This window comes from Dromaius novaehollandiae, chromosome 24 (genome assembly GCF_036370855.1).
Source record: "Dromaius novaehollandiae isolate bDroNov1 chromosome 24, bDroNov1.hap1, whole genome shotgun sequence".
NCBI lineage: Eukaryota > Metazoa > Chordata > Aves > Casuariiformes > Dromaiidae > Dromaius > Dromaius novaehollandiae.
The window spans coordinates 883,679-906,527 of NC_088121.1; the positions used below are offsets into that span (position 1 = coordinate 883,679).

Consider the following 22,849-nt stretch of genomic DNA (forward strand, 5'->3'; position numbering starts at 1 on the left):
GCAGAGGAAAACGGCAGAGGGCATGGATGTAATTTGAATGAGTGTGTGTACCCAGTAACAGATGAGATATGATCTTCCCCTCCTGCAGGAATACTCAGGTTTGTCAGTGTTGAAGAGTGACTCTGGCTCATGCTATTTCAGACAAATACTACTTGCAAATATAAATCCCCACATCTTAAAAAGGACCTTAGAGAACCACCCAGTTCCTTGAAAGAATGATAATGTGTTTTCCGTTAAATAAGGGCTAAGTTACCTCAACCGTGAGAAGATACAGAATAGCAGCACGCCTTTACTCTAGTAGAGAAAAGGCAACAAGTAGCAAAAGCTTGACAGAGTAGCAATAAGGCACAAATTTAATTGAGGCAATAAGCCTTTCAGCAAGCGATTAAGGAAGAGGGCAGAGTCGCACTGTCTTCTGGGAAGGTATGCTTTAATCACAAGTTTCCAGACTCAAATTTAGAGCTAACTGAGCAAAGTAAGAACTAGCAATCTGAAAAAAATCAGAGGTGATCCATCCATCCCTCCCTCCGGGTCACAGAGGACAGCTTACTAAAAAGCAATTCACAGTATTACATATATGGAGTCATCAGTCACATCCAGTCTCATACAACGCACATACATTTAGCTTAAGTCATAATTCTTAGTAGCTTTGTAATTGTTTCTTCCTTTGATACCTGATTATAACTTCATTGGAGACCTTCCCTGCAACCTGATCAGGGGGATCGCTGCAACTCAGCGCTTCCGAGGGCTGAAAAGAACGAGCGTAGCAAAGAGTCATTCCAGCCTCGCGCTTTATTGTGTTTTGGTAGGAAGGATGTGTACAAAGAGTCACGTTATGTTTCACAGTCTTCAGGAATTGTTGTTGTTATAATAAGCGATTGTTCGATAACATCCGCTGTAGAGAAGTTCTCGTTTGAACAGAGTCTCTGCACAGGGATCTCCTCGGCCAGGGAGCCGTGGGACAGGGACTCCACGATGACCTCGGCCGAGCCCACCTCCAGCTCCTGGGGCGGCTGCAGTGCCACCACCACGGCCTTCTCGTCCTCGATGATCAGGTTTCGCAGCTTCCGCTGCCGCGGATTGTAGTTCTCAACCCGGTCGTGAATCTCCATGTGGCGCCTCAGGTGAGCCTGTAAAAGGAAGAGCAATGACAGACCCCCGATGGCCTAAAGCTCAGAGTTTTTTTCCGAGGGGAAAAAGGAAGAGTTAGACCGCAATACGCGCATGCAGGACTAGCAGGAGAGCAGGTGCCCACGAGGAAGGCTCCCCAGAGCGACCTCTGAGCAGCTGGCCACTCACTTCCTTGGCTCAAAAGCAGGTATGTGGTGGTGTAGTGGAGTGCAGCGAGAGGCAGAGCCAACACGGCCGATGAAAAGGTCCCCCAGGTTTAAGGCGCCTGAGGGGCACCTTGCTTTTCTAAAGGGGGAAGCAGAAGTCTCACGCACACAAGGGAAAGGATGGCCTGCCCGGCTGAGCTGGGGTCTCGATTTAGCACCGAACCTTCCTACTCTTCTGGCACTGCCCAAAGCCCCGCGAGCGCCCGTTTCCCCCTTACATGGGCTATGCGTTTTCAGTCCCAAAGAAATGTGCTGCTTTACAGAATGGAATCTGCTTGCTTCATTCATCGCAGGTGAGCAACGCTTCAGCTGTGTAACCGGTTACGCAACGTAGACATGCAGCGTATTTCACAGATGCCTCCGGAATTAGCAAAGTCCTACCTGTCGCGTAAACTTGTAGCCACATTCAGTGCATTCGAACTTCCTCACTCCCTTGTGTCTGCGAACGTGGACACGCAGCTGCTCAACAGCTGAGGAGAGAAGTTAGAAACTAGAAACCGTTCAAGACAGCATTATCATCAGAGCACTCCTGCTAGACAGCTGTGGGCCCAAGCTATAATAAGCCTTACTGTGGCAGGGACATACTCGTAGCGCTGCTATTCCCAGGCAATGAAAAGGAGGTTTGGGGCTTTTTTTTTTAGTTATGCTAAAGTCTGGAACTTATCCATTTTAAAAACTGTTCCATCTTTCCTCGCCACCTGTTTCCCTCTCAGAAGTGAGAGTCTGGTCAGCTCTGTATCAGAAACAGACACAAGCATTGCTGGGAGAGATGTTCAAGAAGTCAGCTGAGACAGGGAAACGGCAGCTACGCTTCAGCTGTGCGTGAAAACGCTGCTTTTGGTGAACACGGACATTTGTCATACCGTGACAGAAGGCAAACGATCCCCCCGGGAAGGCAACCGCACAGCGACTGCTGAGGAGCAGAGAGCGGGCGCCAGGTCTCCCTGCTCCCGCTCAGGGCGCAGCAGCGCTGCTGCACCGGCTGTTACCTTTGAATGTCTTCCCACAGATCTGGCAGAAGTGGGGTCTCCCTTCCTGATGTCTGCTGGCGATGTGCCTCAGGAGGGGCCCCTTCTCCGTGAACCTCTGATCGCAGAACTCGCAGCTGAAGGGCCGCTCCCCGGTGTGCGTCCGGTTGTGCTTGTCCAGGCTTGCTGCCGTGAACGGGGGGGAGAGCGCAGGGCTGCGGTCAGCTGTGCACCGAGTGCCCGCTCAGGTGCGTGCGTGACGCTGCAGGTAGGACTGCACGTGCACGGCGCGGTCAGCCTGTCCCAGGCTAGTTGGGAAGGGTTAGGAGAGGCACAAGCAGCAGCCTCCTGCTCTAAACTAACCGTTATCGGGGAAAGGCACCAATTTCTTCCCCTTCTTACTACGCAGTAACAGAAAGAAAGGGAATGTTTGCTTGAGGTCTTATCACATGCTCGCAAGAGCATGCTTTGCTCCACAGGGGAGGCAGGTAAGAAAACTCGTTTTTTCAGTACAGCCACTTTCTGAAGGTCCTGGCTACCAGTTAGTGGCTCTGGCTGTTCTGAGCGCGGCGCTCAGCGCTGCTGGCGCAGACAGGCCTCGAGGTGAGGCAGCCGTCGCGGGGTGGGACGGGGGCCGCAGTGACGCGGCTCTGCGCGCCCGGGGATACCTTGCGTCCTGAAAGTCTTGCCGCAGAGGTGACACTGGAACGGCTTCTCGCCGGTGTGCGTGCGCAGGTGCATGTTGAGGTTGGCTTTCTGGGTGAAGGCGTGGTGGCAGAACTCGCAGACGTAGGGCCGCTCATTTCTGAGGACAGGGAGAACATGTCTGATCCCTCCTGGACGGTCCGGGTCAAAGAACTGCTTTTACTTTCACCTCTGCGTTTGTGAATTGCAGTCCCTAAAGTCAGCGGCTACCATCGTTCTGAAGTCCTTTAATTAAATCCTACTTCTAACCCCTCTCAAGCCAAAGTATTGGCCCACAAACGCTCTTCTGCAGCTGCAGGCTCCCCTAGGCTCAGAGCTGGAGCCTCCTGCCCCTTGGGTGCTATGACCAGTCCAGGAAAGCGAACACGTGAGGATGAGTACGGAGAGCAGCTGCTGACATATGCTCGTGACTCCAAGAACATTAATAACCTAGGCAAGAAAACGCCTCACGAGCTTCTCAGTCATCGCCTACGTTATTAAGGTCACGCATTGAGATGAAGTGCAGCCAGTGTGGACTTCCTTTGGAAGACACAAAAGCAGAACTAAGCGTTGGCCCTTCACTGTACTTTTGATAGGACTTTGGGCCTAACACTGCAAGCAAAGCCGGAGAGAGGCAAGTACCGCCTAATTCATCTTGCAGATGCTGCAGAAGGCTCCCTGCAACCCATCCGGCAGGGCCCTTCGGGGACGGAAGTACAGCCAGGAGCAAGGATGACATACGGGGTGGAACGGATTGCGTCATACCTGTGCTTAGCCTTGATGTGCATCTGCAAGCCGTTGCGACTTGAGGCTCTGTGCCCGCACTCTTCGCAGACAAACAGCTTCTCTCCCCGGTGCTTGAACGCCTCGTGCAGGCGCAGCTCTGTCCGAGACAGAAAGCACTTGGAGCAGGTCGAGCACTGCAAGGCCACAGGAGAGGTCAGGATTAGGCCGCTCACCCGGGCACGTTTCACCGCGCGCGCAAGAACAAAGCGTGGCTCGGGCCAAGCTGCCAGCAGAGAGCCCTGCTCCAGGTGAGGACGGCCGCAGCCCCCGCCACCCAGCGCAAAACGCACCACGCGAGAGAAATCTGTTTGTTTCCGCTGTCCTAGGAGCGTCCCTGCAGCTGACTGCTGCAGCACCCAGCTCCGAGGGATGAGACAGCCTGAGGAAGAGGAGCTGCTGGCCAGTCCCTTAGAAAAACAGGATGGCCGCTCCTTTACCCAGAAAACTCTTTCCAGTAGCTCTTCAGCAATCTGTAACGCCCTGCCCTGCTTAATGGAGCCGGAAAGGACAGTGGCCGCTGTTCTCTAGGCCAGACATTAGCACAGGACAATTTTCTCTCAAAACACCAACTCCACTCACCCCGCCCTGCGTGAGCCAGCAATCCTTACCGCGTGTGGTTTTGGTGCACCGTGCAACTTTATCATATGACTCTGCAGGTCCTTCTTCTGCATAAACTGCTGCGCACAGGAGGAGCACTGAAACACATGAGAAAAGAGTCAGCGTCCAGCCTCCTCCAGAACAGCAATTTCGACACAATTAGAAGCCCGACGGCAGGCTTGTGCCTCAGGCAGGGCGCGTTGTTTGGGTGCAGAACGCAAATCCCCGGTGAGGTCACGGGTGCCTGCAAAGCCGAGCCACAGGAAAAACCGCCAGGTCTTGCTGTGTCCCTGGAACACGTTCCGGCTCACTCGCAGAGAGGGAACGCCCCTCAGCAGGGAGCCCAGCGCTGCGGGAGACAGCTGGCAGGAGATAAGGGGAAAGGAACTGCTGCGATTAGCTCAAGGATACGAGGTAATGGCCGGTGTTAGGAAGGAAAGCAGCCGTGCCCACGCGAAGCCATGGTTTACGGCCCACAGACACCCGGACGCGCTGTGCCAGCCGAGCCACCTTGAGTCAGCACCACAACACGAGGATACAACCCCAGCACAACCCCCCGGGCAGCGCCAGGCTCGCCCCAGAAGAGAAAGGCATCTTTGCTGGGACACCCCCTCCTCCAGCGGCAGCATCTAGCAGCTATTCCTAGGGATGCTCAAAGGCAGGCGGCGCTGACCTTATACGGCATTTCCCCCGTGTGCGACACCATGTGCAGCCGCAGTTCCATTCGCCTCTTAAATACCTCTTGGCAGACGGAACACGTGAAAACCTGCAAGAAAGGGGAAGGCGTCAGCTTCGCAGAAGCAAGAAAATGAGGAAGCCAGGAGTACAACATAAAGCCAGCAGCTAGCCCAGCCATTTACAGCAGTGCTTGGCACTCAAGAGCACTGGAATTTGTTTAGCGTGTTTAACCTGTGGCTGCAGAAATCTGGATCTTTTGCAATGCAGAGTATTCTCATACGCTCAAGAAGCTCAGAACCAAAAACGGCCAAATTGGACAGCAACCCTGCGACAGCGTGCCCTGAACAAAAGCCTCCGCTACGCTCATCGCGAGCGGACTGTCACCGGACTCTGTGGGAGTCCCACCGTCAATATTCGTGCTGTGTGGTAGCGATAGGGTCATTTTTTGGTTTAGTAGCCAGCAGTGACTGGGACTGTGGTTGGAAAGAGGCTCGACTTCACCTCCTGCAGAAAGGCAGGAAGGCACAAAGCGCCTGTCGCTTGTTTGTCAGCAAGTGGAACCGCATCCGCGCCCTCTCCTGCCCCCCGCTTTAGGCGCTGGCTGCCGCTCCCCAAAGTACCTGCTCAGATCGGTTCATGCAATTCCTAGCTTCGTGTTCCAGCAGATTCTCTTTTCTAAAATAACATTTACCACATTTGGAACATTCAAATGGCTTTTCTCCAGTGTGTTTCCTACAAGGAATACAAACAAAGAGCATCCATTACTGCCCACCTAATAGCAGAGATCCACCTCCTAGGCCCAGGTCGAGAAGCTGCTTGCCTAGAAGGATCTCAGGTTATGCTCACGGGCCTGCCGCGTTACACCCTTCACGTGCATCCTTCGGTGGGGAGACTGGCGAGAAACCCATTCATTTCCAGTTAATCCCACAGGCCCTGTGGCTTCACTAACTACCTCTTACTGGGCTCCAGCCTATTTTGATGTTTAAAGCAGCTGCTTGAGAAACACTGTTCACTTTGGAGAAGCTGCTTGGTTATGGGGACAGGGAAGGACAATGAAGCTCTTATGAACTCCCACAGAGTCAGCATTTGCATAACCATCTCCAGGGGCTGGGAAGCATCGTCTAAAAGCCTTCTTTAATGCCAGTTGTGCTGATTCCACAGTGTCTGAAAGCATCAGCACACCAAAGTGCTCTCTGAGCACTCCGGTCGTGTTCCCAGAGCGCAGCTGGCTTGCGGAGCCCACTGCACTCCACCAACGTGCTGAATTGTGAAGCCTCAGATGATTGCAGGCCATCACAGGTAAATCTGGAGCTTGTGCCTTTCACTGCAAGCAGGGCAACACCCGTTCTGGGCTTGGTTATCAACACAGAAGCTCCACACAGCACCCTGCTTGTTGCTCGCACAGTTGTGGGCTTAATTCCCTCCCTGCAGATGCTATTTGGAAAGCAAGGAAGTTCAGAGAGCTCAATACGTGGCTCTTGCCAAAGCCCCAAGAGCTGGCAGCTCCACCGGTACTGGCACTTAGGCCGTTCTCAAGCCCAGGTCAAACCCAGCCTGAGACTGTTTTTGTGGCTCTCAGGTCCATTTTGGACACCCGTAAATCCCACCCGGGTCAAGGACTGCAGTGCTCTTCCCCACGGCAGCGACCGAGCGTCTCAGTGGGTGCCGAGGAGCCGCACCTCAAAACCAGTGGGCGCAGGGTGGCTCCGGGGACCTCACCGTCAGTCCCAGCAGAAACTGAGGCTTTTAAATCAGCCAGCTGCAAACAGGAACATTTACCCAAACCAGGGGAACTGGCAGGCCGAGCGCCAGGAGCGCCGTGCTGAGGGTCTCACCCTGAACAGCTACGTCCAGGCCAGAGCCGCCCGCGGCGGGGGGCTGCGAGGCAGAGCGCGCTCGCCGCCAGCTCCCGACTGCAAGCCCGAGCGCGGAAACGCGCCGGAGCTCGGCTACCCAGCGTTACGGCTCGGCGTGACACAGCCCCGAGGAAGCTGGTCACGGCGCAAGTCCCTACGAACGAAAGGTACAGGAATAAAAATCAGAACGTTTACCTGTTGTGTACTTTTAGATAATATTTGCTGAGGAACGTTTTATGACATGTGGGGCATTCAACCGGCACAGCTGTACCTTTTCTGTTCCCCGGCGTCCCAGCCTCCGGCAGTTCCGGCTTCCCTGCCGCCTCGGAACTGCCGGGTTTTTTCCCCGAGTTTGGTTTCTTTTTGGTCCTCAGGGGCTTTTTCTCGGGCACGTAGTCGGCGTCGCTGTCCCCCTGCCCGCCTTCGCCCGCCGCCGCCTCCAGGGCCGGGCGGGCGGCCTGCGCAGCCCCCTGCGAGGGAACAGGCCGCCGTCACCGCGCCGCCGGGCCCGGGGCGGCCGGCCCGCGCCCCCGGCCCCCCCCCGCGCCCGGCCCCCGCTCACGCACCGCCTCGCCGCCGCCATCCCCGTCCCCGTGGCCGGCGGCGGGCTCCGGGGGCGCCGCGGGGGGGGCGCCGCGGCGGGGCCGGCGGCGGGCGCCCGCGGCGGCGGCGGCGGCGGGGCGGAAGGCGCGGCAGAGCGCCACGGCGTCGGGCACGCCGAGCTGCTCGGCGGCGGCCAGCAGGCGGGCGCGGTTGTGCGCCGTGAGCGCCAGGCGGCCGGTGTAGAAGAAGTCGAGCAGCAGCTGGAAGGTGTCGGCCAGGCCCTCGGGCAGCGCCACGCGCCCCCCGCCGCCGCCGCGGGCGCGGAAGAAGCGCGAGCAGCTGGCCAGCACCGGCCAGTGGGCGCGGAACTCGCGCCCGCCCACGCCCAGCGTCGCGTCGCAGAACTGCCCCGCCGCGCGCTGCCGGTTCAGCTCCCGCAGCACGCGCACGCTGTGCTGCGCCGCCGCCGCCGCGCCCGCCATGGCGCCGCTACCGGGCCCCGCGCCCCGCCGCCGCCGCCGCCGCCGCCATCTTGCGAGCGCGCCGGATGTGACGACACCGCCGCCGCTGCGGGCGCGCCGGATGTGACGCCACCGCCGCGGGCGCGCCGGATGTGACGCGAGGCCGGCTCGCCGGGCGACGGCGGCAATGGCGGCGCGTGAGGGAGGCCGGTGCTGGCGGCGGCGGCGTCACGGCGGCGGGCGGAGCGTGTAGCGCTGGATGGACATCTGGAAGTGCGCGGCCGTGTTGAGCTCGGGGCGGAGGAGGACGACGTAGGCCTTGGGCAGGAAGTAGCCGCCGAGGAGGGCGGCGACGGTGCAGAGCATGTTGAGCAGGGTGGCGGCCAGCTGCGAGCGGCCCTGGTGCGTGCGGCGGGCCGCGAGCACGCAGGCGGAGCAGGCGAAGTGCAGCAGCAGGCAGAGCGTGACGCTCTTGGCCTCGTTGTAGTTCTCGGGCAGGCCTCGGCCCAGGTAGCTGAGGGCGAAGCAGCAGGCGCTGAGCAGCACGTTGTAGGCGACCACGGCGGTGGCGCCCTGCGAGCCGTCCTGCGAGCACTCCAGCACGACCTGCTCCGCGGACACGCCGTAGTTCCTGCTGGGGACCGGGGGCCTGGCGCTCACCCAGAGCAGGCACAGCGCCGCCTGCGCCGCCGTGCTGCCGCCGATGAACAGCGCGGGCCCCCGGTGCCTCATCCAGGCCTCGTAGAGCGCGGGCCACTTCCTGTTGAGCTTGAAGATGCAGACGACCTGGAAGGAGCGAGTCGTGATGCACGAGAGCACGACGGTGAAACTGATGGAGAAGAGCGGCAGCCTCAGCAGGCACGTGAGCCAGGTGGGCTCGCCGAAGTAGCAGAAGAGGCTGCTGCAGGCGCAGGCCAGAGCGCCCAGCATGATGAAGCACATCTTCCCGCCCGCTGACTTGACCACCGGCGTGGAGATGTTCAGGGCAAAGACAACGGCCAGCCCTGCCATGAGCAGCATGAGGAGGGCGATGAGGGTCAGCAGGGCCCAGGAGAGGGGGTCGGCCCAGGACAGGAAGTCAGTGGTCCGGTTGAAGCAAGCTTCGCTGCTCGCTGGGGCCCACTCATCTCTCCCGCAGGCCTGGCACGCGTAGAGGTCTGCGGGGGACACGAGCCCAGGCAGGGGCTGAGGCGCCTCGTACGCCGCAGAGCCAGGTAAGCGATGCGCCTGCCCGGAGCACCGTCCCTCCCACCCTCCCCGGCTAGCACTGCCCGCTCCTCGGGCCCCGGGCTCTGCTCCTCCGGCTTGGGCACTTCCAAGCCTTCAGTGGTGATGGGGCTCCTTTTCCAAAATGCGGTCCGCTGCCTGGGGTGACAGCAGCAAACCCAGGAGTTGAGGGGCGCCGCTCTGCGCGCCCTCGGCAGCACTGCGGCAGGCTGCGGGAGGGAAGTGAAGGGCAGAGCTCGGGCCGGGGCCTTGCCTGCTGGCCAGGGGAGCTCAGCCCGGCCAGGCAGGGCTTACGGCTCAATGGCCCGAGGTCCAGGCCGGGAGGGGAAGCTGCCTCCAGCCGGAGCCAGAGGCCTGCAAAGACTGGCACGTGCCTGCAACAGCTCTGCTTGTGCGGGCTGTGATACAGACATGGGAAACGTAACACCAAGCGGGCATGTCCGGGGACGGCTGCGGAGGTTTCCCACGCCTGCCGTCACCCGCAGCTGCCGTTCCCTCCCCGCTCTGCAGCAGAGCGGGCTGAGGCTGCCGCCGGCAAGGGTCACCTGCTGGCAACAGGTTGAGAGCTGCGGCTAGGGTGCCCGAGATGAGACAGTCCCGCGCCAGTCCCGGGCACGGCGCATTTCCATATGCCCCGAGGACTCGGGGGCTGCCAGCGGCCACACGATGCGGAAGGAAGGACACACTGCCATCGCTGGCGGGGACAAAGGCAGCTTGGGGCTAGTTTCCCTTCCAGGGGATGTGGTGCAGGAGGCAGCTGCCAGGGCAGATCCTCCCGTGCTCCCGGCCCCAGGAGGAAGCGGCAGAGCACGGCAGGAAGGGCGCTCTGCGGGCACCACCTCAGCTGGTCATTTGACTGTGCGGAAGCAGCTGTTAGCAGCAGAGCGCCGGGCCCAGGCTGCCGTCAAGCACAGGGAGTGGTTTTTGCGTACCCACACGTATTTGAATGGAGAAGTCAGACTGACCTGCGTTTAGGTGAACTCAAATGTATTTACTCAGCATAGCGAGGAGAAGACAATGAGAGGAGAAAGGGGCAGCTGCTGGGGCTGGGGGAAGGGCAAAGGGCAAGACAGAAGCAGGGAGCAGAGAGAACAGGGAGGAAAGGTGCAGTCAGAGCAGCAGGCCAGCAAGGGAGGGGGTGGGCGAAGCCGTTCAGGATTTACTGACCCGTTCTGTTCAGGAAGGTTCCCGCTGGACAGGCCACGCAGCTGAAGCAGCACCTGTGGCGGCCTTGCTGCAGCCTCTTCTCCCCCGCTTGACAGGGCTCGGAGCACACGGAGACAGGAACCTGTTGGGAGCACAGCAGCAATCAGGCGCGCAGAGGCCGAGCCTCTGCGGCAGCGCAAACAGGGCGGGCGACGGGACAGGTCAAGCTGAGCATGAGGCCCAGCACTGGAAGTGTTTGGGAAGCTTGCTGCCCTTAATTTCAGGATAGACCCTGGGCAGTGGCTGAGAACTTGCCCTCTACCCGCCCCCGAGGTGTTGGTGGGGAAATGAGATTGTTTAAAAGCAAAGGTAAAAGCAGGAGTTTGGAGCCTTTTAGGCTCATGTGCCCTGCTTATATTTTGGATTTCAATGAAAGTTGCCAGAGGTGGGAACGTGGAGGTCCTCCCACCTCCATGCTGCTGCTTTCTGCCCTCAGATTTGTCCTGTTAGGGGAAAACACCAAAGAACTCATTGTGGGAATGCAGCTGGCTTGACTCTGAACAATAAACGTGATTTGGATGGAGAACAGTACCTGGTTATCCTCTGTGTGCCACAGGATTTTGTCCTGGTCAATACTCAGTCTGTCAGGGCTTACACTAAAAGATCCCACCACCTCAGAAGACCAGCTTGGGCCTCTCCAGTTCCACATCATGATGTCGTAGCCTTTGAGAATGTCCCCATTGGCATCAAAAGAGATCTGGTTCTCGTGCAGGCTGAAGTTTACTTGCTTGATTTTTTCTAGGAGCTGCAAAACAAAGGAGTAAGAGAAAAGCCCTTCATGATGACAAGACTCCCGCTGAGAGTCTTGTCTCATGTGGGAGAGGTGCTAGAGGTCCCCTTTTCTGCTGATGTCCAGTTCCTCATCAGCTAGCGTATGCCCAGCTGCAGAAAATCTCTTCCAGGTTCCTGCCAGGGGCTAGTGGTGGAGGAATGGGAGTGACCTAGGGTGCAGGCCTGGATCCAGCCAGGCTGCTCTGACTGCGATGGGCAGCTGAAGCCCCCAGGGCAGCCACTGTGCAGTGTCAAGATGGAAAGCTGAAGGCAGACAGACACTCACACAGCTGAAGACATCGGTTCAGGGGAAGCCTTTGAGAGAAGGCCTACACTGAGCCACGTGACCAGAGGCTGAGACTTATCACCTGGAGCAGCGTGGAGGACTCAGTCCTGAACGCTGTAATAGCGCCCAGCTGCCGAAACAGCCTTTCCTCTGCTTGGAGCTGATTCTCGGAGGGGGATCAAGAACTCCTGCACAGGAGGGGTACCACTTTATGGGGAAAATTCATACCGCCAAGGGAAGAAGGTCTCGCCTTGCCTTGCCCTTACCTGCCAGGGATAGACCCTGCCTTTGCTGCACGCTCCTGATGCACAGCCCAGCAGGCTGTGGAGACCATGGGCCACAGCGTACACAGCTGTGTACACGCTGTAGGAGGCTTTGGTGTCGTACTCGTCAGGGGTGGTGGTGAGCAAGGAGCATCCCGTACAGCCCTGGGTGCAGTTCAGCTCGGCGCACTCCCTGCTGCTCCCGCCACTTCCCCTGCCTGCCCCTGCGCCGCTGGCACTTTCCTCTGCATTTTTCCAAGATTCAAAATGTTTCAGTAGCACAGACTCCGTCTGCTTGATCGACATCCCAATCACAGTGCCGATACTCTGGATGCCAGGCATGTGCCAGATTGTTTGGGCTAAAGACCAGTCTTCAGTGCCCACCCACACCATGCCCGTGATGTTCTCCTGGACCACCACTTCAAAGAAGGGGTGGGCAATCTGTTTGCTGGAGAAGACGATGGTGACGTTGACCCTGCTGTCTGTGAGGATCCTGACCATGTGGCGGAGCTCCGGGCTGCTGGCATCCTTGTCTGCGGGGATGATGCCTTGGTAGGCAACGCAGATGTCACCCGCGCTCAGCAGCTCGTGGAGGGCCTCCATCCCGCTCCTGCCGTAGGCGTTGTCACTGCCCAGCAGAGCAACCCAAGTCCACCCGAACCTTTGCAGCAGCAGCATAATGGCCTTCACCTGCTGCCTGTCGCTGGGAATAGTGCGCAGGAACGAGGGGTACAGCTGCTTCAGGCTCAGTGTTTCCAAGGAGGCTTCGTAACTAATCTGCAAAGGGAGTCAGGAAAATGGGGTTAACCCAGCCTGCGCAGTGACAACTGAGGTGACAAGGAGGAAATGGCACAGGTAGGTCTCTTGGAGAGAATTAGAGCTGGGGAAGTGGCAGACTTGAAGGCAAACGCTCCTTTGTGTGCTGCTGCACTTTTCTTTTGCCACGGACACCCCTTTGCGACACACTCGTCCCTACCGTGGGGGAGCTAAGCTTACCTCTGGTACAAGGAAGAGGCTCAGGATAGCTGCCGTGGTGAGGGCCAGCTTAGTGCTGTCGGGCCCGATGACGGCCACAGCCCTGGACTCGTAACGCTGGAAGGCACGGAGCATCTCAATGCTGTGCTGCCCTTTCTGGGCGAGGGCACGCAGCGTCGCGTACGTGTTGGCAGACTCCGAACACGTGTCGTAAATCTCATAGCCCAAGGTGACATTGGGGAGGAGGGTGCTGGAGTTGTTTATCTCCTCCACGGTGAACCTCATGGCCTGGAACAGGTAGTAGCCGTGGCTCCGGAAGGTGCTGGCGCTGCACAAACACAGACGTATTGCCGGGGTAAACGGAAAGATGCGCGGGGGCTTTGCAAGGTGTCGGAAACAGCTGCCGGAGCGCTGCTGATAGACTCCCCCGGGCCCGGAATCGGGGAGCAAATGGACGCACTGCATGTTTTCAGCCAATTGTTCCGCTCGCTTTGCTGCGCCTTGCTCTGCCCGCACGTGCAGTGGCTTGAAGTGCTTGGAAGGGTGAATCGGGGAACGTGACTGCATGGTACAAAGCGACATGCCGCTGCTGCTTCAGCTGTAGGACCCAGCTCTCCTACTTAGTTGAAATTCCTGGTTGCCCTCATTCCCCTGCGCTATCCGGGGGTGACATGCCAGCTTTCCCCCTCTGCCCACCCGGCCCGCGCAGCTTGGAGGGCAAAGAAACCGGCTGTGCCTCCGTCACCGGGAGCTCCCGGGGCAGATTTGGGAGCTGGGGTGGTGCTGGGCTGCGCTGCAGGGGGGACCCGTGCTCGCACGGGGGTCCTGCCACGGCCCCGGGGACCCTGTCAGGGCCCCATCACAGCCCCGGGGACTCTGTCACAGCCCTATCATGGCCCTGGGGGCCCTGTCACAGCCCTGGGGACCCTGTCACCATCCTGTCACAGCCCTGAGGACTCTGTCACGGCCCCATCATGGCCCTGGGGACCCTGTCATGGCCTTGGGGGGTCCTGTCAGGGCCCTGTTGTGCTATCGTGGCCCTAGGGACCCTGTCACGGCCCCGGGCGGTCCTGTAATGGCCCCATCACGGCGCCGGGGACCCTGTCAGGGCCCTATCGTGGCCCCGGGGCCCCGTCGCGCGCACTCACTCGTCGCAGGCGTCCACCTGCGGGCGGGCGGCGGGCCGCGGCGGCAGGCTGTGGATCCGGAAGAGCCCGGCGACGCTGTAGTCGCCGTCCCTGGCGAAGGCGGCGCCCGCGGCGCCGGCGCCGAGGCAGACGCCGAGGCAGAGCAGGGCGGGCAGCAGCATGGCGGAACGGCGCGGCGGGCGCCCGGCGGCGCCTCTTAGCGGCCGCCATTTGCATGGGGGGCGGGGCGGGGCCGGGGCGCTCTCGCGAGAGGCGGCGGCGCAGGAGGGGGAGGAGGAGGAGGAGGAGGAGGGCTGAAGGCGGCCATGCCCGCGCGGCGCGGCCCGCCGCCCCGCCGCCCGCGCCGGGCCCCGCCGCGCCCCGCCGCGGCCCGCGGGGGGCGGGCGGAGGCCGCCTGGCGCGAGTTCGCCGCCTCCTTCGTCCGCGCCGGCATGGTGCCGCCGGCCGAGGCGGGGCTCGCGGCCGTGGAGGCGGCCGAGGGCGCTGCCGTGCTGCTCCTGGCGCCGCAACAGGTGGGCGCCGCCGGACCGCGGGCCCCGCCGCCGCCTCCTCTTCCTCCTCCTCACGGTTCTCTCCCCGCAGGCGCTGACGTTCACCGGGAAGTGCCGCCTCACCTGCCTCTACGGCGCCGTGCGCGTCCTGGGCTTCGCCATCGCCTCGCACCAGCCCGGGCAGCAGCTCTTCTCGCCGCCCACCCACTGCGCCCTCGCCCTGGAGGCGCTGCCCGCCGAGGCGCAGCCCGCCGCCGACCTCCGCCAGCTCCGCGCCGCCGCCCGCGCCGCCATGAGGGCGCACCGCGTCCGCCGCCGTGAGTGCGGGGAGCCGCCTGCGCCCGTGGGGCTCACCGGAGCCTCCCACCGGGCCGTCCGGCCCGGTGGGAGGCTCCGGTGAGCCCCGCGGGCCCGTGGGGTGCGGCCGCCATTTTGGGGGTGCGGCCGCCATTTTGGGGGTGCGGCCGCCATTTGGCGCGCGGCTCGGCCCGGCCCGGCGCGGCCGCCATTTGGCGCGCGGCAGCGGCCGGCAAATGGCGCGCGGTGAAGGCGGCGTTGTGCCTTGCAGAGGCGCGGCTGAAGGTGATGGCGCGGTTCTCGCCGCAGTGTGCTGTGGTGCTGCTGGAGCACCTGGACACGCCGGTGACGCGGTTCCTGCTGAGCCACCCGCCGCTCTCCCGCCTCTTCGAGCCGCAGGTGAGCTGCGCCGCCTCGTCGCTACGGCTCCGTCCCCAAAATCGGCGTCCCGCAGAGCCCAAAACACGCAGGACGCACGGCTTAGCACGCCTCGCCGGAGTCCTGCCAACGCCTAGCACCCGCCCTCGCGTGGCCTCACGCGCACCGACTAACGTGTTTCTGCATGGGTTCCTAGAAGAAGGAAGAGCCCAACTTCACGCCCGAAGACGCGGTTCTGGCGTCCGTTGGCATCGTGAAGTGCAGCCCTGATCGAGGCCTGCTGGTTTCGGAGAGCATGTTCCTGGCCCTGGAGGAGCTGATCCAGGCGTGTTGTGGTGAGCGCTGTCTGCTGGCGTAATTGGCTGTTTGGGTTGTGTCGGTAGCCTGGAGAAAGGTTCCCCGTTAATTATCGCTACGGAGACCGTCCCCTTGCGGAAAGGCTTGTTTCGGGGCTGTGTTCTTTAGATAGTGTGAGTCTTGGAGCTCTTTCATCACCTTGAGCGGGTTTGTGCCTCTGCTGCTAGAGAGGTAGTTCAGTAGTGTGAGGACGCTTTCCAGTTTGACATCGAAACTCATTTTGCTCTTGTTTGTGGGGGGTAGAAAAAAATGTCCCCTTGTCTGTCCAGCAGCACGTAAAATGTCATGAGCGACTGGAACTCATAAATGCGGATTTTTGTGCTAGAGCTGGCTTTCTCTTTTAGGAGCCTTTTTTGAGTGGTACGCTTTAATACTCTTTTCTCTTTAAAGGATTTTTTTCTTTCTATTAAAACGCTCACATCCCAGCTAGAACGCTTAGTGGGGTTTTTTTGTTTTTTCATTTTCTGTTTCTGTCTCAAGTGTTTGTAAACAGGGGCGGTCACGGTAACTTACGATACCGGTCAGTTTCAGAGCGTGTTTGTCTTTGCAGCGGAAGATGAAGGTGTCCCTGTGATTATGGTGTGTGGTCCAAAAAACGTGGGGAAGTCAACGTTTAACAGATACCTAATTAACCTGTTACTGAACCAGTGAGTCTTTTCACTTTCTCGAGTTCAAAGTACCGCATGTGATTTAGGGTAAGGAAAAAAGAAAAACCTGACTGCCGAGATTCTCAAAAAAGTTACTGTTTGGAAGTTGAGTATTTTTAAAAAAATAAAAATAAAATAAAATTAGGAATTCCCGCTTCAGGTTTGTTCCAGAAAAACTGGCTACTTAAATGTTTCTGTTGCACTGGTACTAATTTGAATGTCTTGGAGTACATGAACTACTTGGACATCAAGTAGTTAGGGTTCAGTAAGGAATGGGGAATCATACCATTTAAAAAAAAAACATACAGAAAGTTGTTACAATTTGTTAGGGTCTTTCAAGTCTCTTGGCACAACAAGCTGTGGAAGCTTGTTTTCTTAGTCGTTGTTTGCCTAAAGTAAAGCTTTTGTGGATCTTTCATAGTTGGTCTTAAAGTGTCCAGTTAACGTGGGAGAGGTGGTGTGCTGCTTAGTACTGCCTCTGGTGACCATTCTAGCCTCTCCTCTCACAGATGGAGTAGTATGGAGCTGTTTTAATAGCACGAGCATATAGCATGCGATCTGAAATGCGGTGTAGGTGAGCCCTTTGAATTCTTTGCTTGCCCGATCATACTGTTTGTTCAAGTCAAGGAAGGGGAGAGAGCTAAGCGGTAGTTTGTATTCTGAGAATTTAATTTCGGTGGCCTTGAACAAAATTAGATTTGGCTTCTGATATTTTGCAACTTGTGCCCTTTTTCTTTTTAGTGGGAACTAATGCATTGGCTTCTTTTATTGCAGCCTTCCCTCTGTTGAGTATCTGGAATGTGATATAGGTCAAACTGAATTTACGCCGCCTGGGTGTGTGTCTTTAACTAACGTAACAGAACCATTTCTTGGTACGTATTTTGCTGTTTTGTGCTATTGCCAGAAACTGGTTTCATTCTCAGAAGGTGCTTTCTGAGTAGAATCTATACTCGGGGAGAACTCGCCACATGCAAAGAATAAAAGAAAAGCTGTGGAAGTTTTCTTGCTAGAGGCCTCTAAGGTTCCTGTGAAAGTCTCGTTAAGTAACGTGGAGTTATTCTCCTGGGTTGTTTTTGTGTGTTTTAAAGAGAGGAGAAAATACTTGTTCGGAAGCGGGTGGAGCATGTTGTGGCAGGCAGAAGCAGATGGCCAGCTTTCAGATTTGTAGGGTCTCTTTGGGAAAATCTTTCTCGTTCTTTATTATCTGTTGAGGCAGGTCTAGTACCAGATAAAACTAGCTCGAGAAATATGAAGCAGATTGATATAGGTTGGGGGCTCTTGTTCTGAGCACAAGAAAACTATAATCAGAGAAGCTGCCAGTATTTTTGGTCTCGCAGATCACCAGTGGCTTTGGGTGCTTGCTTAAAAACGATATGGTTTACTTCTTGGACAGTCTGTCGCAGAGAGTAGAAGTTAATGTTTTCAGAACTAAATTCAATCTTGTACACTATATTACTTATTGTAGTTCAGGATGTTTCTTCTTTATCTGCTTCTATTGTCTCTAATCCTATATGCTCTCTACTAGAAGATAGTTCTTGAGTTTTAAAAACTCACAAGTGTGAAAACAGCAATTTAAAAAAAAAAACCTTGGCACGGAGTCGTGCAAGAGAGAGAAACTTCTCCACAAGTGCTGATTGCAGAAGAGTAACTCCTAGCATGTTACAAGCAAACAAAAGAAACCCCTGAGTTTATTTCAGAAGAGATTGCGTGTACATGCTATGGGGATGGGAGTTTTGCTTTGAATTACTGAAACTACCAAAGGTTTGCTGTTCACTTTCTCAGGTCCACCATTCACTCATCAGCGGATGCCACGTAAGATGGTGTATTACGGGCAGCCTAGTTGCGAGCAGGACTCTGAAAGATACATTGATGTAGTGAAGTACGTGTTTAACTCCTACAAGAAGGAAGTGCCTTTAGTCATCAACACCATGGGCTGGGTGAAAGGTAAGCAGCGTAAACCTCTGAAGAGATGATGCAGAGTGACTGATGTAATCTGTACCACCACACTTTCTAGATCTGGAACTAGAAAGTGCAACTTATTCCATGTGTGCTGATATTCCTGTTTGATAATCGGTGTTTGGGCTTGTTTACACAGTAGCAGCAATCACGTTCTCTTTGCTCCCTGAAGGTGAGGGATTGCTGCTTCTGACCGATATCATTCGGCTGCTGTCACCCAGTCACGTTGTCCAGATGGATGTGTACGACTGGAAAGCTATGGCTCCGCTGACCCCCGAGTACGTTCATCTTGCTCCTGGCCTCTATACTAAAGGCAAGCAGCAACCCAAATGCAAGCAGATGGACGCAAGCGGAGCGGAGAACTGGAAGCCCTCTGAAGGGGAGAAAGACGCATCAGCTCCTGAATATAAATTGCTGTATATTCATCCAGAGTTCCCTCGAGCAGGAGTTGCAGGTGAAGCGTAAGTAGAAAGTTAGTGCTATGCGGTGGATAATGAGCTTAATGAAAACATTCCTAGTCCTGACAGTAAATGCATAATAGAGAGCTTTCTCTTTGCTTTGGCCTTTAGAGCCCTACTGCCTCATTCAGAGTTGATTGGTTTATTTAGTGTCCTGTGTTAGGGTAGGGAGGAACAACAAACAACCCCTTGAAAACAAACAAAACCTCCAAAAAAACCAAGCAAAAGCCCCAAACAAACAAGTCTATTTCCAGTGTCTGCTGTCAGTTACTTAAGTCTACTCTGGGGTTGGCTTCCACTTGCAGTCACTGAATGTTAATGTCTTTTTCTTCCTTTTTCTCTTTCTCTCTCTTATTAGTAAATTCCTTACCCATTTCTTACGGAATGACCTAGATGGCGATTGCTAACTCTTCGTTTCTTTCATACTTCAAGTCAGTCTGTGTTGTTTATGTCTCTGAAATGCGTGTTTTTCTGGACCTTGAATCTTTCTTGCCAATTTTAAGTATTGTGCTGTCTTGCAGCTGACTAATTGAAAGGTTAGAATTGCCAGCATCATGGTCAGAGAAGGGAGGCAGTATCTAATAAGAGACTTTGTCTTTTTTTTAAAAAAAACAACTACTGCTTTTTTTATTAATACCTCTTTGAAACTGAAACAATGCCGTAAGCCCTGTGTTCCCTTAGAGTTGATAAGAGCATAGTTCCAAGTTTTCTTCAGTGTGGGAAGACTTAAAAATTAAACCGCTATGAAATAGCGGCTAATATTGTTGTATACATTGCTTTTTCTTGATTTCTCGTGATTATTTTTCTAGCCGGGTGCACAGCAGTGTCTTACGTGACATGGCAATAGTGGGTTACCTTGGTCAGCTGCAACCCCCAGACGTAGGATCGGTACTTCCGCTACACAGTCTTGTGCCATATCAGGTAAATTGAGGTTTTTGAAAGACTGGGAACTGTTGCAGGGAGGCTGGCTTTTAGTAATTTAGAGTTCTGCTTGTACTGCAAATGTTTTGTGGAACTATAGGGGGGAAAACAGCTCTGTAAACTAGAAGGAAAAAGAAAAAAAGAACAGTGCATTTAAGAGACTTTTGCTGAGGTGTCAATGTGGCATAATGTCTTTCCGCACGTGGGGGTTGGGAGCTCTCAGGTTTCGTGTACTTGGCGTTGTCTCTGAAAAATCGAACTAAATTGATGTCGAGCTAACGCTATGCAGGTTTTTTTCCTTAGGTACCTTTTAGTGCTGTTGCACTCAGGGTTATTCACACTGACGTCGCTCCTACCAACATCATGTATGCCGTGAATGCCAGCTGGGTTGGGCTCTGCAGGATACCCGACGAAGTCAGGTCCCAAACGGATGGGCCAGTCTTGCTGACGCAGACGCCAGTCTGCGATTGCCTTGGCTTTGGTGAGTGACTCCTGGAAACGTTCCCACCTGTCATATTCTGGCAGGTATGTTGCAGAATGACAGAATTATCAATTGTCTCTTTCAAAGGCAGCTGGAAAAGTAGGATTAGATAAAAGAATAAGTGTATGCTACTTCAAAAATGTATCATCTTCCATTATAAGCTGTGCTTGCAGCCCTTTGTTTTCCACTAACGTGTGGTAACAGCTATGGGGAATATCACTGAGCAGTGTTTCTTGTAGCTTGTTTTCTCACTCACTCTTTGGTAACCTGACAGATTACTCACTTTTTGGATTAATGTTTTCAAAAGCAGATTCTGAATGATTTATGTGAAAATCCTTCAGTTGCCTGAGAGACTTAAATTCTTATTTCACGTGTGGAAAAAAACAATTTCCTTTCTCTGAGCAGAGCTGGAACGATAGTGTTTGTGTTCTCAAACTCGTAAAGGGATCTCTGAGTACTAATCTCAGGTTCCTTTGCAAAAGACTGGATTTAATATTTACAGTTCTGATTTTATGAGCTCAGTATTGAGCTCACTGGAGCTTCTGTAGGAGCATGTAGCTGTAAACAGGGATTTATAGCAATTTGAGAAACTAGCTGGTTTTAATCTATGCTGAAGTGTTGGAACTTCAGGATATGGAAATTCAGATTTTTCTCAAGAAATATGTTTGGAGAATCCCGTTCTTAGTTCCAGAAGAACCATCCGTTCAAAGATCTTGCACTGTGTGCAGCAGCTGTACAAGTCTGAATTAATTCAGAGGGTTTAACACTGAACTTTGCATATGTTTTCAAGGAATTGTCCGAGGGGTTGAGATGGAGAAGAAGCTTTATCACATTCTGACGCCGGTACCTCCAGAGAACCTAAGGCTAGTGAACTGTCTGCTGCTTGGAAGTGTCGCTGTTCCAAATTGTATTTTTGTGAGCCAGGTAAGAGTTGCATGGGAAGTGGGTGGGAGCTATTTGAGGTTAGTCTGGCTCTATATAAATATTTTTTTTCTTAGGCTTGTGTGTGTCTGGAGGTTTCTGGGCATTAACAGATGGTTATCCTACTAGGAATTGTCCTTAACGCATAAAAATAACTGAGAGGAGATTGTTCTTCTCGGTTTTCAGCTATCAGTGGGGTTTGTTCCATGGCACCTTAGCGGCTTTTCACCTGCAGACTTTTTCAGTCTGTTTAGAGGAAAGAGAGAATGTGTTCTAGCTGAAGACTTAATTCCTGGATTTGTTTCTCTGTTCCTGCTCTTTCCAGCAAGGAATCGAGGGAGAGATACCTTATGTCACATCGGAATATAATTACAGTATCTTGGGATCTGGAAAGCTGAAAAAGAAGAAGCATTTCAAGAGGAGGGAGCACATGTTCCCGTGTGATTTCACTTAAAGACTGTGAGAGCTTGAATTGCAGGATTTGTTTTATATGGAGTCTTGCTGAGCGCTAGGTATATTCACAGAAGCCTCAGATACTGCAGAGCTCTGCGTGATCCTGAACAAGTGTCCAGCGTGGATATTACATGATATCCATTTTTATTATTGTTCTTTTATATTTGCAATATGTATTTTGGTGTTTTGTAATAAATATCTATTAAAAATGTTGGTTTGGTGTGAATTCTTTCTAAGCCTGTACTGACTTAGGTATAGCTAATGTGACTTGGGAATAGTTATTGAAAGCTCCCTCTTTCCTAAAGAGCAAGTTAGTAGTGTGAAGTGATTCCTTCTCCTGTTTAGATATAAGCCTTTAATTCGCTCTACATTCAGAAAACTATCTGGTGTGCTGGGTGGGTGGGTGGGCGAATATACCTCAGCAGAAACCAAATCTCTCTGTTGCTCATAACTTTTGGTCAGAAATTGCACACATCATTCTTTCCTTGAATCTATGGCTAACGTGCATCTGTCTTTGAGAGTTTCACTGTGTGGCTTGTTTGCTTAATTTTATATGGCTATTTTAGAAAATCCTTTTCTAGAAAGTCCTTTTTCTGGAAATCTGAACGTGGCCACTGGAGGGAGTCAGCCGCTCACCAGAAGTTCCCTCCTGGATCGTTGCAGCTAAACTTGGCGCCCGTTAAACTGGGCCGCGGAGGCTGTTGTGACAGTGCACTAGAAAATGCTGATGTTGGCAGAAATGACCGATAAACCGTGTCTGCGTTTGCTCAGCGCTCAGACAGCGTGGGTTGCTCTAACCTGGGGAACCGTCCAGCGCGGACCTGGGGCGCAGCTGGCAGTGGCGGTGGCAGAGTCCCTCTGCAAGATGCCTTGAGAAGATGCTCTTAACGCAGCAGCCGAAACCAGGGCTCATGCTGTAATTCTAATCTGTGCCCGAATGTTGCAATGGAGAGGGTTCGTGTGCCTCTGGGAACCCCTGAAGGAAAGGCGTGCCACCTCACACAGCGCTCAGGATACTGGTTTGGGGCTTTTTATTCTACGCTTTTGGCTTGTTCTAGCTCTGTGCCTTATTTTTACTGTTTAAACTCAAACATACTTGAATAAGTCTGGAAAGCGCTTTTGCTCTGGCTCCAGCTTGAACGTACCATGCAGCTATTTTTGAGTAGATTGTGGTACTGCTGGAGGCTACATGTTAATGACGGGGGGAAGAACTCGTTACCCACACACCGCTCAGAGCAGTAGTGTGGTCTCACGTGGCTCTTATCTGGCGTGTGCTGGATTGTGACCGACCGCAGAGGAAGGTACTGAGGTTTGGTGTGTTTAAAAAAAAAAAAAAGTTTGTAGCTCTCGCTCGGGGCAATGACTCGTTCCTGAACGAAGATCAGCTTGTGGGAGTCACGGAGAGGGGAGTGAGCTCCTCGGCCACGTTGAGAACCTGTTCGGCAAATGTTTGGGAAGCTATTTGGAAAAACACTTCTGGATGGGTAAGTCTGGACAGCCGGGCTTCTGATGCATCCTTCACTGGAAAAAGGAACCTCAGTTTTATCTGCAGTTTCTGGAGTTGTTAAGGTAGAGTGGCTCTGTCTGTGTCCCAAAGTACAGATTTGTTTAAGTGATGTTGTCCCCTCGCGCAGCTCGGTGCGGTGTGCCGTCGCCGCACGTGCCAGGGCAGCACCTGCGTCCAGGTGGGCAGGCTGGGACGG

At 54.9% G+C, this 22,849-nt stretch overlaps 3 protein-coding genes across 7 annotated transcripts; 1 reads left to right on the forward strand and 2 right to left on the reverse strand.

Annotated features, from left to right (window-relative positions):
- Positions 1-413: 413 nt before the first annotated feature.
- Positions 414-7,974, reverse strand: ZBTB48 (zinc finger and BTB domain containing 48). The gene is made up of 10 exons (XM_064525352.1): positions 7,473-7,974; positions 7,102-7,376; positions 5,671-5,782; positions 5,046-5,138; positions 4,384-4,470; positions 3,755-3,909; positions 2,974-3,110; positions 2,327-2,491; positions 1,719-1,807; positions 414-1,130 (listed from the first exon to the last, which is right to left on the reverse strand). Exons 1-10 carry the CDS (start codon positions 7,929-7,931, stop codon positions 834-836), a joined length of 1,869 nt encoding a protein of 622 aa, XP_064381422.1. The 5' UTR covers positions 7,932-7,974; the 3' UTR covers positions 414-833.
- Positions 7,975-8,138: 164 nt separating this feature from the next.
- On the reverse strand, positions 8,139-14,014 carry TAS1R1 (taste 1 receptor member 1). 3 transcript variants are annotated; one of them, XM_064525347.1, is made up of 6 exons: positions 13,787-14,014; positions 12,660-12,966; positions 11,667-12,440; positions 10,876-11,088; positions 10,305-10,425; positions 8,139-9,067 (listed from the first exon to the last, which is right to left on the reverse strand). In XM_064525347.1, the coding sequence occupies exons 1-6, from the start codon at positions 13,945-13,947 to the stop codon at positions 8,139-8,141; spliced, it is 2,505 nt and encodes an 834-aa protein (XP_064381417.1). In that variant the 5' UTR covers positions 13,948-14,014. The 3 variants fall into 3 exon arrangements, with proteins under 3 accessions (XP_064381417.1, XP_025965728.2, XP_025965727.2); XM_026109943.2 differs by having other exon boundaries at positions 12,660-13,199; XM_026109942.2 differs by lacking the exon at positions 13,787-14,014 and having other exon boundaries at positions 12,660-13,756.
- A 27-nt stretch (positions 14,015-14,041) lies between these two features.
- Positions 14,042-21,359, forward strand: NOL9 (nucleolar protein 9). 3 transcript variants are annotated; one of them, XM_064525348.1, is made up of 12 exons: positions 14,043-14,298; positions 14,369-14,594; positions 14,846-14,973; positions 15,149-15,287; positions 15,860-15,956; positions 16,731-16,828; positions 17,739-17,900; positions 18,085-18,373; positions 19,180-19,291; positions 19,595-19,772; positions 20,563-20,696; positions 21,019-21,359. In XM_064525348.1, exons 1-12 carry the CDS (start codon positions 14,092-14,094, stop codon positions 21,145-21,147), a joined length of 1,899 nt encoding a protein of 632 aa, XP_064381418.1. In that variant the 5' UTR covers positions 14,043-14,091; the 3' UTR covers positions 21,148-21,359. The 3 variants fall into 3 exon arrangements, 2 of the variants coding, with proteins under 2 accessions (XP_064381419.1, XP_064381418.1); XR_010392775.1 differs by lacking the exon at positions 21,019-21,359 and having other exon boundaries at positions 14,042-14,298; positions 19,581-19,772; XM_064525349.1 differs by lacking the exons at positions 15,860-15,956; positions 16,731-16,828 and having other exon boundaries at positions 14,042-14,298.
- Positions 21,360-22,849: the final 1,490 nt, after the last annotated feature.

Excerpts from the sequence above, each read along its gene's own strand:
- TAS1R1 (XM_026109943.2), bottom strand. The coding sequence starts at position 14,002 with ATGCAAATGGCGGCCGCTAAGAGGCGCCGCCGGGCGCCCGCCGCGCCG. Across the intron at positions 12,441-12,659 it reads GCCTCTTCCTTGTACCAGAG|ATTAGTTACGAAGCCTCCTT; the intron begins GTAAGCTTAGCT and ends CTCCCTTTGCAG. Across the intron at positions 9,068-10,304 it reads AACCTTCCTGAACAGAACGG|ACCTCTACGCGTGCCAGGCC; the intron begins GTCAGTAAATCC and ends TGTCCCCCGCAG.
- NOL9 (XM_064525348.1), top strand. The coding sequence starts at position 14,092 with ATGCCCGCGCGGCGCGGCCCGCCGCCCCGCCGCCCGCGCCGGGCCCCG. Across the intron at positions 14,299-14,368 it reads TGCTCCTGGCGCCGCAACAG|GCGCTGACGTTCACCGGGAA; the intron begins GTGGGCGCCGCC and ends CTCTCCCCGCAG. Across the intron at positions 17,901-18,084 it reads CACCATGGGCTGGGTGAAAG|GTGAGGGATTGCTGCTTCTG; the intron begins GTAAGCAGCGTA and ends TGCTCCCTGAAG.
- ZBTB48 (XM_064525352.1), bottom strand. The coding sequence starts at position 7,931 with ATGGCGGGCGCGGCGGCGGCGGCGCAGCACAGCGTGCGCGTGCTGCGG. Across the intron at positions 5,783-7,101 it reads TATCTAAAAGTACACAACAG|GAAACACACTGGAGAAAAGC; the intron begins GTAAACGTTCTG and ends TATTCCTTGTAG. Across the intron at positions 4,471-5,045 it reads CGGGGGAAATGCCGTATAAG|TGCTCCTCCTGTGCGCAGCA; the intron begins GTCAGCGCCGCC and ends CATGTGTTTCAG.